The 19,876-nt window shown below is 39.5% G+C and overlaps 2 protein-coding genes across 3 annotated transcripts in view; one reads left to right on the top strand and one right to left on the bottom strand.

Moving 5' to 3' along the window:
* The window catches only part of LOC126368174 (GRIP and coiled-coil domain-containing protein 1), a 235,441-nt gene that overhangs the window by 99,655 nt on the left and 115,910 nt on the right, over nucleotides 1–19,876 (bottom strand). Inside the window, exon 2 of the mRNA XM_050012064.1 lies at nucleotides 2,033–2,057. Coding sequence (XP_049868021.1) covers nucleotides 2,033–2,042 — 10 coding nt within the window. The 5' untranslated portion in view covers nucleotides 2,043–2,057. The remainder of the gene's footprint in view (nucleotides 1–2,032; nucleotides 2,058–19,876) is intronic.
* LOC126368170 (ATP-binding cassette sub-family G member 1) overlaps nucleotides 1–19,876 on the top strand; it is a 56,938-nt gene that overhangs the window by 22,158 nt on the left and 14,904 nt on the right. For both annotated transcript variants that reach the window (XR_007566549.1, XM_050012058.1), the window contains exon 3: nucleotides 14,208–14,513. Coding sequence is in view for 1 of the 2 variants with exons in the window: in XM_050012058.1 (XP_049868015.1) it covers nucleotides 14,208–14,513 (306 nt within the window). In the remaining variant the exon portion in view is untranslated. The remainder of the gene's footprint in view (nucleotides 1–14,207; nucleotides 14,514–19,876) is intronic.

Raw genomic sequence — 19,876 nt, 5'->3', positions numbered from 1 at the left:
CGTGATTGTCCAGTTCGAAGAACTCGTGACTGCGCATCGTGACCGATCTTCTTCTATCGTGTGGTTTGTGAGGTGAATTACCAACCCCATCAACCCTAGTGTCAGGGTTATTACTGAGCCGCCATAGGCCCCTGACACGGCTCATGTAACGACTACGTACTTACATCAGTAAGTAATAACCGGGACCAACGGCTTAACGTGCCTTCCGAAACACGGATCTATTTACTTTTTGGACCAATCAGGTGATCAGCCTGTAATGTCATTTGTCTCCACCGGGATTCGAACCCGGGACCTCCGGATCCTGATCACAACACTTAACCACCGGACCACGGAGGCCGTTACCGATCGTGTCCGATCGTCTCCGATCGTGTGTGTGTCGTGTGATCGTGACCGATGAAACGCGTTATGGCCATTTTTGACGTGACTTATTGTAGATTTTCCCTCTCACCCGATACAAAATTTAAACAACAGCCAGTTGGGTGCCAACCCTGGCTCACGGCGTCGTCTGACAGAATTATACAGGGCGTTAGTGGCATCGTAACGAATACTAAGGGGGATGATTCAGACTATGATTCTGAGTTGATATCAAGTGGAATTTTCCGTTGCCATACAAGAAGGTATGGTTGGTAGTGACACCGTAACAAATATTGACGGGGATGATTCCGACTATGATTCTAAGTTGATATCAAGTGGAATATCCTGTTGGAAAATTCATGAAAATTTTTACTTTTTTAAATAATTTTTAGTTCTATACTTTTGCGACGGAAAATGTCACCTCTCAATGTTTTAGTTACGATTTCACTAACGCCCTGTATATTTGAAAAAAATAATCGATACTGATAAGCGCTGAATGTGAGACTCGTAATGTTATTTAATATAAAGTATAAGTTGACTTTGAAACTCTATGTTATAGAGTAGTGTCCTTCAATTTGACACGGATTATAAGTTAGAAGTCGAGAAGGACGTGAAAGGAAACTCCAAAGTCGTTAAGAGACACACCCATCTTGTTAATGAAGTTAAAAGTTTTGACACATTCGAGGTTTTATCTTGGTCGCATGAGATGGCTTCGAATTTCAAAATACTCGTAATCTTTATCCTAATGATATTATGAATTGGTGGTGTTAGATAATGACATCATCAATATTCGTTTTCGTCGTGTCCTCATCGTCATCATGATGATGATGATGAATTGAAAAAAGTAATTATTGATTCCATTGTTTTTATGAATGAGCTGAGTTGCCTTTCCTATAGGTAATGAAACAACTTTTAAAAGATAGTTTCAGAAAGTATTAGGCGGTTCTCACACTGCCCCGCAAGATGCATCGTAGCGCGTGGATGCGTGTTCTTCCGTTCCACACGCGTTCATGCGGATGCATTTTCTGTGTGTTAGACTGTGCGTGTTTTCAATACAAACGGAGATACTTACAAGCAACGGAAGAACACGCATACACGCGCAACTCTGCATCATGCGGGGCAGTGTGAGAATCGCCTTAGGTACATAGCAACAATTTGCAAAGGAAAGCAGAAAGGAAGACATTTTGAATATCCAATTCCAATGCTGCTATACGAAATATCGTGTAATTTTCTCCGCCAAATCGAAGAGTTCCTGGGAATCCCAGGGGAACGGGATTCGAAGATTCTCGTAGTTCCATAGATAATTTAGAACAGTATAATATTGGGACGTGAGAGAAATGGTTGCGTTTTGGCAGCAAAAAGCAGCAATTTGGCAAAAGATAGGCTTGGTGAAGCCAGGTCAGCGGTGTCTAGCTAGCTATTGTTATGATGGAGAATAATGGCCACTAAATTAATGGAATAGAGTGCCATTTCGTTTAACTGATCCTTGGGTATGGAGCTGTTTATTGATTTTGATAGTTTAACGGTTGTTCTCTTTAAATCAGTGATGGTCTATAGAATATACTACTTACATATATGCATAAACTAATCAGATAGCTAAACTTTTATCGTGTGGGTTCGGCGGTACAATTATCAATAATTATTAAAAATCAATTGTGATAAGTTAAAAGGTACTTACTCACAGCCATCCACCAGAGCAAGGTCTGAAAAGAAAGTAAATAAAAAATAATTATAAACGTCCGTGTACAGCTAGATAAAGTCCCTGGCCCATGCCAGGGGAAAAATAGCGGTACATACAAAAAAATAAAATAAAAGTTTAAAAACTAAAACCCGACTACGAAAAAACACATTTTCTCTGTAATTGTGATGTTTAGTATATTAGCGACCCGCCCTACTTCGCTCGGGTGCAATGCTGATGAAAAAATAAAATTATTTACGATATAAAAACCTCAAAAATAATAGTATTTTTCCACTATTTATGGATGTTATTATACGTATAAACCTTCATCTTGAATCACTCTATCCATTAAAAAAAACCGCATCAAAATACCGTTGTTGTTAAAAATACCGTGGTGTCGTAGTTATAAAGATTTAAGCGTACATAGGGATATATGGACAGAAAAAGCGACTTTGTTTTATACTATGTAGTGATAGGCATGGTCGTATGCCGTGATAAGCAAACGTTTAGGACAAATTGGCATATAAGACCACGGCTATCTCTTAAACATCACTATTCGGAAGGATTTCAGAAAAATATACATATTTTCTCGTTTCATACGTTTTAGAGCCGTTAGAGGCGTTAAGACGACGATCGCTCTAACAAATCGTTTTAAAATTCGCAGTGGAGTATCGTGGAGTACGCTTCATACCGCCACCGATCTACTAAAGGTCTGGCCCCAGAGTGCTGGGCTAATCCAGAGCACAGCCCGGATACTTCATACTAATTTTACAACGCATTTTTGCATCTGGGCCATATAGGGCGGAGACTGTCCGTTCTATATGGTTCAGAGTCCAGACTTACTCATCACTTGCCTATGTAGCATTCTCCATGCTACTTTTTAGGGAAAAATAGGGCAGTGGCTTCTCTCTTGCCTTCCGCCCCGCAGTACTCTGACGCGAGTGTGATGGCGCGTAGTGTATTTCAAACCCGTACTAGGACTCCTGTCCTCCGCCTCTGAACAGTACTGACAGTTACTGCTGCCCTCAGGTTGAAGCTCAGGGTCTGACAGGCAGGCTTACTCATCACTAATTTAAGAGCCACGCTCTTGTCGGTGTAGCATTCTCCATTCTTGCCTATCAAAGACCAATTCGTTCACTTCCTTATAAGACACGAAGTTCGCCTTCTCTTTAATCTGTTCCATGTAAGCTCTTCTTGGTCTTTCCCTTCCTCTCTTTCCTTGTAGGTTCCCTTTTATGATGTTTTTAATAAATTCGTCGTGTCTTATTAAGTATCCAACCATCTTCTTCTGTCCTCAATAACTCTCAATATTTGCCTTTTTTCTCTTACTCTTACTAGGCTTACTCACGATCCGTAATTTTGTACTTTACACATGTCATTAGTGACTAATCAGCGATCTTAGTCTTGATACAACCAGTCTTATCGGCCGTTACTAGTTCACTCGATTAGACAGTACCAGTTAATACCGTATTATCATAATTAGAGGATCGTTTCACAGCACGCCTGTAATCGACAGATCTTAATTACTGATTGTATTCAGGGTCATTGGCAAAATCGTAATAAGAGAAATTACAGACGAGTTGCTTTTGGGTTAGTTTTTTTACTGTATTTTTTTTCGTCACTTTTTAGGGGAAGATTCACATCTACTCACTGCCGCGCGCTCATATGAGGCAATCAACTTCTTTATAATATAAACGCTTATCAAAACAAAAACGTCACACAAAAAATAAAACATGAAACCGATTGTTCATATAGTTTATATATGGAGGCGTGTGCGCGTCAACTCCCGTCTTTAATCTCTCTAAGGTCGTCGGTATCTTGTTGGTCGCAGAACTAACAGGACACCAAGTGTCAATTTTATACATTTTGTTGATGGCGCGACCAACAAAACGGCGCAGTGCGGGAGGCGTCAAGCGTTTTCTTCGTTCATGCAGGCAGCAGCGCGCGCAGTTTAGTGACATATCGGTTCTGACCACGTCACCCACCGCGTCACTTGCCGTGTCGCCCGCCGTCTCACCTACGCCGCGTCACCTACGCCGCGTCGCCCGCCGCGTCACCTACGCCACGTCGCCCGCCACGTCACCCGCCATATGTGTCGCTACAATTCAAATGAACTCCTGCAAAAACGCTTCGCCGAGAACGCTCAGTACATTGTCATATGTTTGTTTTTCCGGCAGCTAGTAGGTACCTGAACGTGGTCGTAGACACTGACGAGGCGACGACCAGAGAAATTATAGACGGGAGATGCCATGCGCGCGCGTTCAGCTCTGCCGATATACATGAACAATTGGTTCGTGTTGTGTTACTTGTGTCCACTATGTTACCACTATGGTATCTTAGTGGGACAATTATGACCCTTGGACACCTAATAAGACACGACGAATTCATTAAAAACATCATAGAAGGAAAGCTAGAAGGAAAGAGAGGAAGGGGAAGACCAAGAAGAGCTTACATGGAACAGATTAAAGAAAAGGTTAACGTCGTGTCTTATAGGGAAGTCAAGGAATTGGCCTTTGATAGACTGGAATGGAAAATGCTACACCGACAAGAGCGTGGCTCTTAAATTGATGATGATGATGAATTATGACCCTTATGGTCAACAGTGCTTCTATGCTGTTCTGGGAGCAAATAAAAAACATAGAATACGTTCAGCTGTTTGTCTTCCCGGGCATGTCGGAAATACCGACATGGGGATTGTGTCCTCTAACATGATGGACTCATGGGCGATAGGCTGATCCCTTATCACCATAAGGTTTATCATATCCAGCTTACGACATCGTATCAACAGTGGCTGCAAGTTGCTTTTGATTACTGGCGGCTCTGCTCACCCCGTTAGGGATTATGGGCGTGAGTTTATGTATGTATGTATTTTATGGTCAATACTCGTTACCGTGCAACTGTGTGAACCGCACTGATATTTATTATCAGGTTACACCAATGGTAACATATGGCTTACATGGGTTATGGGTTACACAGTCGCGCGGTTTATCAGCGCGCTTATGAACCGAGCTTACCATCAACTTGACTATGTAACCAGGCTGAGGGTCACAAAAGTTACACAGCGGAAAATACCCAGTGACCTTTTGAGCCTTTCGGACGGGTTAAGAAGTTAGGAAGGTCTGAATACGTATCGCAATATCGTAACACACTCAGATGACATTTTTACATGTTTTATATAATGGTTGTTTGACCTTTGTAAGTTTGCCCTCAATAAAAGTTGATAGATATAGCAAGTAAAAGTTTTAGAAAGATAAAGTTGAATCGCCGGTCACTCGTATATCGTCGGCGTATTTTAGGTTGAAATGGTGCTCAATAAGTGCTGGTCACTTAATGCCTAGACATTTGCTTCCAACGTCATCATCATCATCGCCCTAGCGTTATTCCGTTTTTCACAGGGTCCGCTTACCTAACCTGAAGATTTGATAGGCCCGGTTTTTTAGAGAAGCGACTGCCTGTCCGACCTTCCAACCCACGAAGGGAAAACCAGCTCAATAAAGGTTAGGTCACATACCTCCGAAAATGCATTTTTCGGGAATGTGAGCCACGATTTCCTTACCACGTGATAATAATTGATGAGTCAAACTAGACTTCGAAAATAAATTGTAAAATCGTTGGTTTAGGCCTATGCTGGGATTCGAACGTGCGACCTCAAAGTGAGAGTCAAGCGTTCTACCAACTGGGCTATCACGGCCTTCTACATTCATTTATTGTCTACATTTGCTTCCAGCGTATTTTAGAAATTTTTTAAATTACACATCGTTATATTCAAAAATAGATACTTTAAATAGACATTTTAATTATTATAATTATGGTTTAAATATTATTATTACAAATTATCCACTACGTACTTGCTTCGCTCGGGTGCAATGCTGAGGAAAAAATGAAATTATTTACGACATCACATTAAAAATCTCAAAAATAACAGCATTTCTCCACTATTTAATAGATGTTATTATACATATAAACCTTCCTGTTGAATTACTCTATCTATTAAAAAAAACCGCATCAAAATCCGTTGCGTAGTTTTAAAGATTTAAGCGTACAAGAGGACAGAAAAAGCGACTTTGTTTTATACTATGTAGTGATAAAATATATTTTTCTTTCTATGTTCATACACATGTAATTTACGTACATATCTACTCTAAAATAATGTTATAACGTTAGAAAAGTAGAAAGTTAAATGACATAATCTACTTAGGTTTATTACTTTATTCACACGAGGTTGGAACGGAGAGGATTTTATAATTCAGTAAAGTAACCTACTAACTAACCCAATACAGGTTAGGTCACATACACTGTTCTGAAATCACATACCTCCGAAAATGCATTTCTCAGAAATATCCTTTAAATAATCCTCACGTTGTTTTCTTTCACCGCTGAGCACGTGATAAACATTTGATCCAAACGTGGATTCGAGAACAAATAAGAAAATCGTTGGTTTATGCCCGTGCTGAGATTTGAACCTGCGACCTTGTAGTGAGAGTCAAGCGTTCTTCTGACTACCACGGGTCATCCCTAGTCAAAACCCGCGAAAAATGCTTAACAAATTTCTCGGAGTAAGTAACTGCTAAACTGTCGCGTGATAAATTTTGCCAGTATCTCACGAACTCTCGACGAGCGCAGACATTAACATTTTTATCTAGACTGCATTTATTTACCAGGGTAAGCGAGTTGGAAACTTTTTTAATTTCACATGCAGAACCTCCTCTGTAGAACTTACTAGAAACTAGAAATATGGAACACCGTATTGATTAGCTAAGTGTAATGAACTTGTATTAATATAATACTTACATACGAATTTACCACGCCTATTCCCCTATGGTAGAGGCAGACACTACGGGTTCTTTTTACCTCTGATTGGTTTGCTCTTGGCCCCAGACTTGCCCGAAGGCATTAATAAGGCCTAAGATCGAGCTCGCAGAAGGTGCCTGTTCACTCTGGCCTTAAAAGCACCCGGGTTATATGCATTCGGAAATACAGAAGACGGCAGAGAATTCCACTCCCTAGCAGTGTGCATAATTCCACTTAATTACTTCCTAAAACCTAAAATGTTTTTTTTTAATAGAATAACTACCTAAATAGGTAATCGTGTATCACCACCACCACATCAAATCCTCAACTACGTTATCACTTACCATCGAGTGAGATTGTTTGTCAAATGGTCGCCTATCATGAGAAAATAAATTTTAGATAGATTGATAAAACTACCCAAACTACACTACTAAATTACTTTAGTTTACTTTTAATTTCTGAGTTAATATCAATTGGAATTTTCGATCGCAATAGTATAGAATTGAAAATAATTCAAAAAACTAAAAATAACATGAATTTTGCGACGGAAAATTCCACTTGATATCAACTCAGAATCATGGCCTGAATCATACCTCGAAGTTTTCGTTACGATGTCACTAACACCCTGTATTTGATTTGATTTGATAAAATACTTTTTGAGCATAATGGACAAAAGATACAGAAATAAGCACAACAGATACAGAAAGGCACATCAGGCGGCCATATTGCTCATGCAGTAATTGACCACATTTGTGGATAAAAAACCTCTTTTTACACAGACACTACACATTGACGTTATCGTACAAGCGCATCTGTCTGGGTGTCGTCCACGGAATAAAAGAAAGAGGTTGGAAGGGCCAAGTGAACGTTACGACGTCTATCCATGTAGATAGCATTCGCTGCATCTATTGGTCGAAATCACGGAATAGAAGAAAGGGCTTAGAAAGGCCCTAACACGCATTTTGTATGATGAGAACCGCTTTCGCCGGTTCAACAGTACTAAGGTTTCTAGCTTTTCTATGATAAGAAATGATCTCCTTGCATGATAGTTGATATTTGACTTATTGTCCTGTAGGTTATATTATACTAAACGACCTATTAATATATTTTCGCGGAGCTCCGTGCGTCGTAAAGTTTGCGGACGATTGGAGTGCAAAGTTGAAGTATATACTATGGCACGCGTTTCGAACTCCATTGGCCCTTCTAACTTTTTTTTCTATTTCGTGGTCTAAATCCTTGATTTATGTCGCGCTGCTCGCGGAGTGTTTGCCGTGCAGAACGTGCAGAAGTTAATTATTCTACTATAATGACGTGTTTAGATTTACTTTCATAAACTCAAGTTTCATTTTCAGTTTGTTTGCAAATATTATTGTTAACGCCTCCAACAACGTAGGTACTCGTATTGGTAAATTACCTTTTATCCGAGTATTAGAATTGGAGGTGAATTATTTATGAGCCTTTGGTTTCTGTGTATACAATATCGAATGATTTGTTTTCGCAATACGAGATTGTTTGTCTTGGTCTGAGTAAGTAAATATTTTGGTTGCGTAGAAAACTTACTTTTCCATTATTTTTCGCCCTTCATATAAATTACGGTTTCTTACAGTACTTATAAAACTTTTGCAGAAGTAAATTAATTTCAAAGTTTTCAGACTTAACATTCCGATACCGGGAGAACGTATCTACCTTACCAAACGATTTCTTCAAGGATATTATAATTAGCATATTTTTAATTATAGATACACATCTAATTTTGTTTTAATAAGGTAAATAATGGTTTTATGACAATGCGGTGAATAACACTTAGACACTGTTTAAGTGGAATGTTAAGCAAAAGTGATTCCGATTTTCAAATAATTCGCTTGAACTTTCTTTGGCTTTCATTCTTAATATTCTAAATATTATTTTGTGGTAGAGCCGTGAATGTTTACGTACCTGTAACGATAAATAAAAAGCATAAAATTCTGAAGCGTATGAGGTAGTCCAAAAAATAATAGCTAATAGAAAGCATAAAACATTAAGCAATAACCAGAATAGTTGTACCATATACGGACAGTAGCAGCAGAGAGCTGCTGCTCCGTCCGATCATGCAGGGGTAGTTTTCCCTCACGCGAGTCCCTCTCAAATTCACCGTCTACAGGTAATACAAAATCGTTTCATGCGGAAAGCCACGGGAGCTCCGTGGTTCCTTCGCAATGAAAACCTGCACATTGACCTAGATCTGCCAACCATTGCCCAATGGCTCAAATTAACTTCAATACGTTTTTTCGATTCTGCTCCGCACCACTCAAATCCCCTGGTAGTTGCGGCTTCCGAATACATCCCGCTTAGGGACGGTAAAGTATCGGCGTCCGAAGGCCGTAATATACCACCTCGACGACCCGATTACACTAGCCATAGAGGCAGCCAATCAGCTCGCGACACCGAACACTTCAGTCAAAAAAAAAATAGCAGCAGAGAGAAGTATTGTGCTGTATCAAAGGACCATCTTAAATATCAATGTATCAGTTACATATCAGGATACAAAGAGTGTATTATTCTTCCCACCCCCCTACATTGCAGTACGGTAGTTTTAATTTAGCTCTAGTAGACACGTAGCTTTAGAATTAACAGCAGTACAATTACATTTCTTGAGAGTGCCACTGAACCTCTGAACTATATAAGGTACTAGCGACCCGCCCCGGCTTCGCTCGGGTGCAAAGCTGAGGAAAAAATGAAATTATTTACTACATCACATTGAAAACCTCAAAACTAACAGCATTTCTCCACTATTTAATGGGTGTTATTATACATATATTATAAACCTTCCTCTTGAATCACTCTATCTATTAAAAAAAAACCGCATAGAAATCCGTTGCGTAGTTTTAAAGATTTAAGCGTACATATGGATATAGGCACAGAAAAAGTGACTTTGTTTTATATTATGATACACTATGTCCAAAAGATTCCATCAAAACAGTTTCGTAATCGTTAAGTTGGCACGATGCCAAACTCATGTACTATGCGACGTATTTAGTTATTCCCGCTATACCACGCCGCTTCCGCGGAAGCCAGAGTATGGATTTTCTAGATGAAATACGGATTCTTGGAAAACAAGGAAGAAATTTTGAGAACAGTGGGGTATGTATGCTTGCGCTATCGCTCGCGCCGCGATTGGTACCGTTACCGTAGTTTACCGTAGTTTCGAACTTTTGTTAAATAAATGCAACGAAAAATGTTTATGAGGACAACCGTGTATGGGACATACCTAATAGTCTACCATTTATGGTCAGTCACATCTCTAGCGCGAGCAAACCATCGCGTCTCAATGTTTGGATCTTGTAATTTAATATAATATCCTATGTAATAGTTCATTCAATTATTTGTGTGGGGTTTTATTATAATTACCAGCACTCCCTACAAACCGTCCTACGACTATTGGCCGAATCTCTCAAGACGTGTTTTTTGCTTCCGGTGACATATTGTAACCGTGAGATCTTGTATCATTTTAGTCATATTGACGTCCAGTGGTTGAGCGTTGGGCTCACGATCCGGAGGTCCCGGGTTCGATTACCTACCGGTGGTGACATATCATAAAAATTACTTTGCGGTCACTAGTTTGGTTAGGACATTACAGGGTTATCCCCTGATTGTCCACGTTAAGCCGTTGATACCGGTTACTACTTACTGATTTAAGTAAGTAGTTGTTATATGAGTGATGTCAGGGGCCTTTGGCGGTTCTGTAATAACCCTGACACCAGGGTTGATGGGGTTGGTAATTCACCTCACAATCCACACGATAGAAGATGTGTGTAGGTACTGCGGGAGAATGGAATAATGACGATATTACGTAGGCGTTTATTTGTTGGCCATCAATATTGCTGAGTGGTTTCTGGATGCGTCAGGTGGAGTACAAATAAACGTCACCAGCGCAAAGACATAAATGTTGTTATAGATATAGAATTTTGTCGCGCTTACGGTTGTTATGGTGGAAAAATGTATGTAAACTGTAGACATTTATCCTAATTCCTGCAGACGCTTTCTAATTTGATTTTAGATTATACCTGTTATTTTCATATTCGCCGAAAAGAAAAGGGACGGATGATTGACAGCTGACAATTTTCGAATGAATGAGTGAATTAATGAATAAGCCAGGCGAATCAAATAGGTATTTTGCTAATATGCAACTCAAACTGCTGCCAACCTAATTATGTCGAGTAATAACTCTCTACCTCCCTAGCATTGCCGATAGGTCAATATATAAAATTTTAAGTGGGTTGTTTAAATTTCTTCCTATTTATGTGTGTTCCATAAATTGTACGCCTGTCGATTATCCAACCCTTAATATTCTTGAAAAGATGTAACACGTATAGATACTCCATTGATATTTTACATTATTTGGTGAAAGTTCAAACGTTTGTAACAACTTGAAAATGTTATGTTATCGAATGTGTGATGTATTGTTGAATATACCTAATAGAGAAAAAGCCTTATAAATATACCTACTTTGTGGTAAAGTGTATACAAAATACATAATATTTTATCCACTTTTTTGTTTCATAAATCATTCTACTTGGCTCCTGTCATTCTTTATATGTTATGCTTGTCTGGACAGAGAAATATGATTTTTTCATACAATATTTCTTTAGAAAATGTAGGAGGTATTATGTGTGGTATAAACTTTGTGTATTTGTGGCTTGTTATTGATTTTGTATGAAATCACGCACGCAACTACAAGGCTTTGCAGATTTCATAACATCACAAACTCACTATACAGGGTGTTAGTGTCATCGTAACGAAAACTTTGAGGGATGAATCTGGCCATGAGTCAAAGTTGATATTAAGTGGAATTTTCCGTCCGAAAAGTATGGAATATAAAATAATAAAAAAACACTAAAATTTTCATGAATTTTCTGACAGGAAAATCCACTTGATATCAAATCTGAATTATCCCCCTCAGTATTTATGTGTTACGATGTCACTAACACCCTATCTACTAGTATGGCTGCGTGTATGTACTTGTACATGATGACATCGTAACAAATACTGAGGGGGATGTTTCAGCTCATTATTCTGGGTTAATCTCAAGTGGAATTTGCCATCGCAAAAGTATAGAATTGAAAATAATAACAAAAAAAACAAAAAAAAAATACGACGAAAAATTTCACTTGATATTAACACAGAATTATGGTTTGAATCATCAGTATTCGTTACCATGTCACTAACACCTTGTATTCCCAATAGGGTTCGTAGTCGACTGTGGTTCTACATTTTTATTTTTATCAATATACTCACGTGAACGTAACATAAACAGCCTATTTATGATAATTCATAAATCAACCTATTAGTCCCACTGTCGATTGATTTAATAGGTTGATAGAGGTGTGGGCCTGTGTATATTTGTGTGTGTGTGTGTGTGACTGCCACTGTTTTTTGTGTTAGTTTACGTAATAATTTTATTTTTGTTATTTTTCGTGTACTACTGTGTATAGTTTTTTTATTGCTTGTTTTTTTTTTTGTATATTATCTTATTTACATTTTCTCGCGATTCAGCGCATTAGGCTCTTCTGAAATGCGTATATAAAAAATAAATTAATCTGATATCCGTTTTTCAATATCCCGTCAACGCTTGCCGCTTGCTTAGGGATCACAAAGGGATTTTTTTTTATTTCTTCCCATCGGGATTCGAACCCTACATCCCAAAAGGGAATGAAATGATTAGAAGAAGAGAAGAAGACAGTAACAATACAAAAATATCAGTAAATTTGTTGGTAGCGCCACCACCGTCGCCTAGTGAGAATGTCCTTTAGTGAGTAGTGTAATGATTTCGCTTGTTATGAAGCATGTTTGCACGAAGATTTGTGTGTCATTGACTCACCGTTATAAAGTGTGTAAATTGCTTCTAAGAAGTGAAACTTGAAAATATTTGAGATGAGCCGTAAATTAAACGTAAATATTATTGTGATGACTACGATGTTCTCTGGGCTTAGCACCGTAAGCACGCGACTCTTTCTCGCCGCGACAGAGATCATCTGTCTCTTTCTGTGCAGTACTGTGAGAGAGTGACGGGTGACGTGTGTCGAGGCGAGAAATAGTCGCGCGCTTACGGTGCTAAGCCTGCTGTTCTGTTCACAATAAAGTTACGCTAGTACTCCTATAGGGGTAGACAGAGTTACAAGTCATCAATAGAGAACGAGAAGAGAAGAGAACGAGTAAGAATATAACCCTAATAATATGACATAAGCTTACGCCATATCAGGGGCCTTTGGCGGCTCAATTATAACCCTGACACCAGGGTTGATGAGGTTGGTAATTCACCTCACAACCCACATGATAAGAAGAAGAAGACGACTATATCTCAATTGAGATAGTCAGAGGTACATCGTGAACTGAGTACCTACATTTCACCGAGCTTTCTGTTAAACCAACTTAATAATAGGTGGTCTTATTGCGGCACGCTGGGTGGTGAGGATATGGTATCCCGACGTGCCGGCAGAGTAGGGGAATGATCGGTGATAACGATGATAAATTAGAAGCAAGCAGGAATATATACAGTTTATTAAAAGCACTTCACAAACAGTATAGGAATATACATAGTTTACAATATACACACTTCACAAAAGAATCAAGAATTAGAGGGCACGGCCCTAAACAGTATAATAATACTTGTGTTGTTTTTATGAAGGTCGGGGATGCAGTGAGTCAAAAGAGTGTAAAATGAAAGGAAATGCGGAATGGAACGAGAATTTCGTAATTTAAAATGATTACGGTCAGAACGAAAGGCCAGTATGTGCAGAGTTTGTACTCTGCTGAGCTATAGTATCACTGACTATACTGCCAACTGTGTTAGGAAAAACTGCATTAATAACTCATTGGTGCAAATCCGGTACCAGGGTTCAAACTAGTGCTACTTGTTTGAGAAGCAAGCCGATGAATCACAGGACCACAGTGTCACATAACATTTTTATAACCGTGAATTTGAAACGGTTTTTTTTGTTCAGCCAAATATCAATATGGCGGCTTCCGTTTCCGAGATTGATTGCAGATGCGCGATGCGCATGATTCATCGCTCATTTAAATTCTTATGATTCAATATTGTATGTATGAGCTTCATATTGCATTGTTTTGTTGTCAATATAAAACTACAGTACTTAATCGAATATTTTAATATATATATTTTTTATTTTCATTTGTTATGGAAACGGCGGAATGATATCATGTTTCAAAAGAACGCGTATTAATAGGTAATCGTAACATTGCATGACGCCTGCATCCCCGAAGGGGTAGAGGGGCCTATCCCCTACATCATTGTAGTTGCAAGTCGGACTTGCGCACTGTAATTTTTTAACACTAAGTAAGTTTCTATGCAGATTATTTTTAACATTTTTATTCTGTTTCTTTCCAGTGGCTCACAAATGAACCTATGCAACGGCGGCGCGGGCGCATCAATGACAGGCCTGGTGCCGAAGATTCCCAACGGCCTTGGAGACCAGAAGAAGCCAATGGCAACTCTCACACACCTGCCCAAACGCCCACCAGTGGACATAGAGTTCTCTGACCTCTCTTACTCTGTCAGTGAAGGGAGAAAGAGAGGGTACAAAGCTCTGTTGAAGTGTATCAATGGAACGTTCAGGTCTGGAGAGCTGACCGCCATCATGGGGCCTTCTGGAGCAGGCAAGAGTACTCTGATGAACATCTTAGCGGGTTACAAGTGAGTATTTTAATATCGTGTTTTTAATTTTATCTTACTGCCTCCGTGGTCCAGTGGTTAAGCGTTGTGCTCACGATCCGGAGGTCCCGGGTTCGAATCCCGGTGGGATCACAAAAATCACTTTGGGATCCCTAGTTTGGTTAGGACAATGCAGGCGGATCACCTGTATGTCCGAAAGTAAGATGATCCGTGCTTCGGAAGGCACGCTAAGCCGTTGGCCCCGGTTACTACTCACTGATGTAAGTAAGTAGGCGTTATATGAGCCATGTCAGGGGCTTTTGGCGACTCAATAATAACCCTGATACCAGGGTTGATGAGGTTGGTAATTCACCTCACAACTCACACGATAGAAGATTACATATACCTATCCATCGATTTTCGTGGACTACTGTTGATATCTATCTTATATATGTATATGTAAATGATTAATAAATTCAAATCCAAATATATTGCTACTGATTCAGCATTCAGTCTCGTAAAGCTGAATTCACAACAATTTTTAAATTGTTTAGAAAAATACTAAAAAGTGTTGATGCAAAACGAAATAAAAGGGGCTTACGTAACTTTGAAATTCTCAATACGAAAACTGAAGACTCAGCTATGACAGGTTCGCAAAAGATGACAGATCTAGGCCAGTCTAGGCCGAACAGACCCGTTCGTACAAAAATGATTGGCATACCATCGTCGGCACTCAATCGATAGATTTCGCGTGCCTAAGCAGTCTCTGGCTGAAATATCAATGCTAAACAGAACCTTTTTGATACATTCATCACTAACGACCCCGACCCCGAGTACGACTTGCATTTGACCGGCTTTTTTTCCTTTAATTGTTTTTTTTTTTTTATATATTTATAACAGGTAAGGTAATAAGCCTCTGCAGCCGAACTAGGTGAAACCTGTATCTCAGCATGCAGCGCCTGTTCCCAACGGATAATAACAAATTAGCCAAATAAATTGTCCTTATTTAGTACATACTTGTATAGGTATATAACAATTAAACATTTGAAAAGGAAGATGAAAGGTGTGCGTGTGTGTGAGTGTGTGTGTGTGTGTGTGTGTGTGAATTGTGTCATGGGACTCTTCCAATATCTAGTAGAACAGAGTTAGGAATGTTCTAACGACTCAGTGTGTTGTGATTGTATCGGGAAATATTTGGATCGATGCCAAGTAAGCGCAATTCATCGTCAACGGAGAACTGGGGGCATTCACGTGTTTGAACGACCTGGAGGGTTAAAATGGGCACATCGAACCAATTCATCTAAGAAAGCAATATTGCAATTTGACATTTGCGCATGTAAAAGTAAGTGCGCAATGCAAACAAATGTCAAATAGCAATATTGCTTTCTTAGATGAATTGCTTCGATGTGTTTTTAACCCCCTTATCTAATAAACATCTAAATATTTATTTATACACCTATATTTTTACACCTGGTATTATTTCCGTTTGAGGCGGATACAATATGAAGTGAGTAAGTATTTAGGCACGTACATACTCATCAGATAGGGGTAGGGAATTGGGACAGACACCACGGAATTCCACTACGATTCTTATACACCACTTTTGCTTCTTCTAATCTCATCAATCTATGCCTTCCTCTTCCATCTATACCATTTATACACACATCATAAAATAAGTGTAGTGGGTTAATAACGCCTATCTCTGCCAGCCGACTTCTATGGAAGTGACAGAGAAGTGTTAATTCTGTTGTTAGACCACAAACTCTCTCCAGTGGCTCCAAGTAGCTGTGATGCGTGCAGCTCCACACCCTGGCAAACCGTGTCGGCGCACGGGCTAAACCTGGATGAGGGGCTTGCTACTTCGGTGAACAAGTTTCGTATGCGCTTCCCTCGCGCAAAGCGCATAAAGTCTGTTACGGTGAGCAATGCAGATATGCAAAAGGGCTTGGCTGACTTGGCGACTCAGCAAGGCAAGGTGGATGGCCTAGGGCGACGATAGAGGGCAAATAGTTATCGTCGGCCAGACACATCACCTGACCTCTCCTTCAGTCGTATCGGTTTTCCGTTCCACTGAAGCAAGGAGGGGTAAGACGAGTGTGTGCGCCTGCGTTTTGCGCGAACGTCTGCGCACCTTAATATATCCTGCGTACCTGACCGCTTCAGATCAGATCAAATATTTTTCTTAAGTCTACTATCTACTAGCAATATTGCTTTCTTAGATGAATCGGTTCCATGTGGCCATAATCCCCCTGTTTACCGGCGTGGCTAGGTGTGATCCAATTAGAAAGAAAATAGGTATGCTCTGAAGTTCTTCCGAATAGTGATGTTTAGATTGCCGTGGTCTACTGAACTTTGCTTGCGAGATACGAGACCACCGCTGTCTTCTAAACATAACTATTAGGAAGAATTTCATGGAAATATACCTTTTTTCAGTAGTGTCACGGGTTAGAATCCCAGGTTCTAAACCTCTAAATTCTACTTTAATTTATTTACATCTTCCACTCATTACTATTCTGATCAAAATAAAGAGAATCTACATAGGTAGCAATATAATTCTATACATAATGTGATCCAAATATCAAGCAACAATTATTTTTATATGCGTATCTTGGAATAATTATGTACCCGAGTAACGAGAAAATAGGTAACTATCACATTACAGATGTACAACGCCATCTATATTGTTTTTGATGAACATCAACTGGACAGTCCCTCATCATTATTATAACTTGTCATGGTGCTTTTTTTTTTTTGACGTGACTTATTGTAGATTTGCCGCAGATGGCATTAACTACTTGGCCGGACAAATGGGGAGCGCTGAAGGCTCTCACCCGGTACAACGTTTAAGACAACAGCCCTGAGGGTGCCCAGTTGGGCGCGAACCTCGGCTCAGAGCGTCGTCTGAGAGGAAAAATATTTGAAAGAATTAATCGACCCTAGTGGGTCGATAGCGATAAGCGCTGAATGAATTGTCATGGCGCGGAGTTCATCTTTAGTCTTGAATTGATTAATTCATGTCAAAATAAAAAAAAAATTGGGTCTTAGATAATTATCAAAGATTACGCAAACGCAGCTCTGAGGAGCTCGGTGGCGCAGCGGTAAACGCGCTCGGTCTGCGATTGTTGAAGTTAAGCAACTTTCGCAAAGACCGGTCATAGGATGGGTGACCACAAAAAAAAAGTTTTTATCTGGAGCTCCTCCGTGCTTCGGAAGGCACGTTAAGCCGTTGGTCCCGGCTGCATTAGCAGTCGTTAATAACCACCAATCCGCACTGGGCCCGCGTGGTGGTTTAAGGCCCGATCTCCCTATCCATCCATAGGGAAGGCCCGTGCCCCAGCAGTGGGGACGTTAATGGGCTGGTGATGATGACGCAAACGCAGAAGGTACATAAACAAGTTCCAGAGGCAGACTAACAAGTTTTTGTAGGTCAGATGGGTCGTCATTTAGACACGTATAATAAACACGCTTATGAATATTTTTATATTATTTGACGTTTTATAAACAGTATTTCATTAGACTTTGTAGCAATTTCTACTCGAATCCTGGTCTTCTTAGCCCCGTCAAACCATTGATATACAAGGTGTCAGTGACATCGTAACGAAAACTAAGGGATGATGAATCATAATTTTGAGTTGACATCAAGTGGAATTTTCCGTCGCAAAAGTTTGAAACTGTAAATAGTTTTAGAAAAAACTACTTTCATGAATTTTCCGACAGAAAATTCCACTTGATATCGACTCAGAATCATGGTCTGAATCAGCCCCCTCAGTATTCGTTACGGTGTCACTAACATCCATACATACTCTTATGGCTACCTGTACGGTCACGAGCATTTATGTATACACTTTGGTACCATGTCACATTAACTTTTTTGAGAAATTGAACTATAAGTCTCACTAAATGTCAAATATGTTAGTGCGACAGAGTCCTAAAGTGGGTACATTATATTGCTCATGACTGTATGTACTTGTACGGGGTATAATTTGTATTTAGTGTTAGTTAATGCAGTGGAATTTTCCATCGCCAAAGTATTAAATTATTTTTAATTCTAAAATGTTTTCATGAATTTTCCTACAGGAAGTTCCACTTGATACCAACTCAGTATCATGAGCTGAATCATCCCCCTCAGTATTCGTTACGATGTCACTAATACCTTTTATAGTATGTTACTCTGCAAACTGTCTACACGAGTCGTTGGGCTTTTAAAAGTAATTTCATGTAACCATCTCTTTTGGGACAAGAATAGTATCAGCTTTCAGTACTCCATTACGTTACTTTCCGATGCTGAATATTCCATAAACGCCATTTCCGTAACGACTGAAATTGCCTTTTCCATCGTTTCAATTTCATTACGGGTACTCTCGTATCGAGCTTAGGAATCTTTAAAAATACGAGGCTGTACGTAAATTGATTCTGGATATAGAACAGATTAGAGAGAGGCTTGGCGTCGCTTGTAATTTGAGCTCACTGAGTGATATACGTCGCAACGCATCGTATAGTATATTATTGGTAACGAAGAACGGCTTCCGTGGTCCAGTAGTTGAGCGTTCTCTTGATCCAGAGGCCCCGGGTTCGAACCCCGGTGGAGACATATCACAAAAAATACTTTGTGGTCTCTAGTTTGGTTAGGACATTACAGGCTGATCACCCGATATTCCGAAAGTAAGATGATCCGAGCTTCGGAAGGCACGTTAAGCCGTTGGTTACTACTTACTGATGTAAGTCAGCAGTCGTTACATGAGCCATGTCAGGGGCTTTTAGCGGCTCAATAATAACCGTGACACCTGGGTTGATGGGGTTAGTAATCCACCTCATAATAGAAGAACTTACCGGTTACGACTTACTGATGTAAGTAGTCGTTACATGAGCCATATAAGGGGACTTTGGCGGCGTTTAGTAAAAAGTAACTGATTTGACTAGTTGGAAACTAGCCTATTTGTATAATAAAGCCTACTTACGGCGAAATTCAGTATGAATGAACATTATAACTACATTATTTGAGCCTGGAATGCCCCAGCAGCTGGTACTACTTCTGTGTGCCTTAAGCTTAAGCTGGATTTATAACCGTATCTAGCGAAATTATTCGAGCGCAAAATATTTTCGTGATGAATCGTGTAAATACGCAACAATGTAAGGAAAAACCGCATTATAAAAAGAAATATTGCCAAGAATTTTATTTGGCTTCATATTCACTCGAATTCATTTGGAAACGAGATAAAATTTCACAGATTTAAGATTTTATTGGAATCTAAAGAGTTTTATTGTAATAAGAGACGGCTACACCTTTTTATCGCGAATAAATGTAGGTATCTATTTATCTAAATTGAAAATTAATCTCTCTCTCCTTGGCATTTATTATCCCATCTGATGGTGGGGTCTGCCTTCTTCGTAATTCTCAAATTTAA

Source organism: Pectinophora gossypiella, chromosome 7, assembly GCF_024362695.1.
Source record: "Pectinophora gossypiella chromosome 7, ilPecGoss1.1, whole genome shotgun sequence".
Taxonomy (NCBI): Eukaryota; Metazoa; Arthropoda; class Insecta; order Lepidoptera; family Gelechiidae; genus Pectinophora; species Pectinophora gossypiella.
Note: the sequence above shows the minus strand (reverse complement) of the source record. Positions and strands in the feature narration are given on the sequence as shown.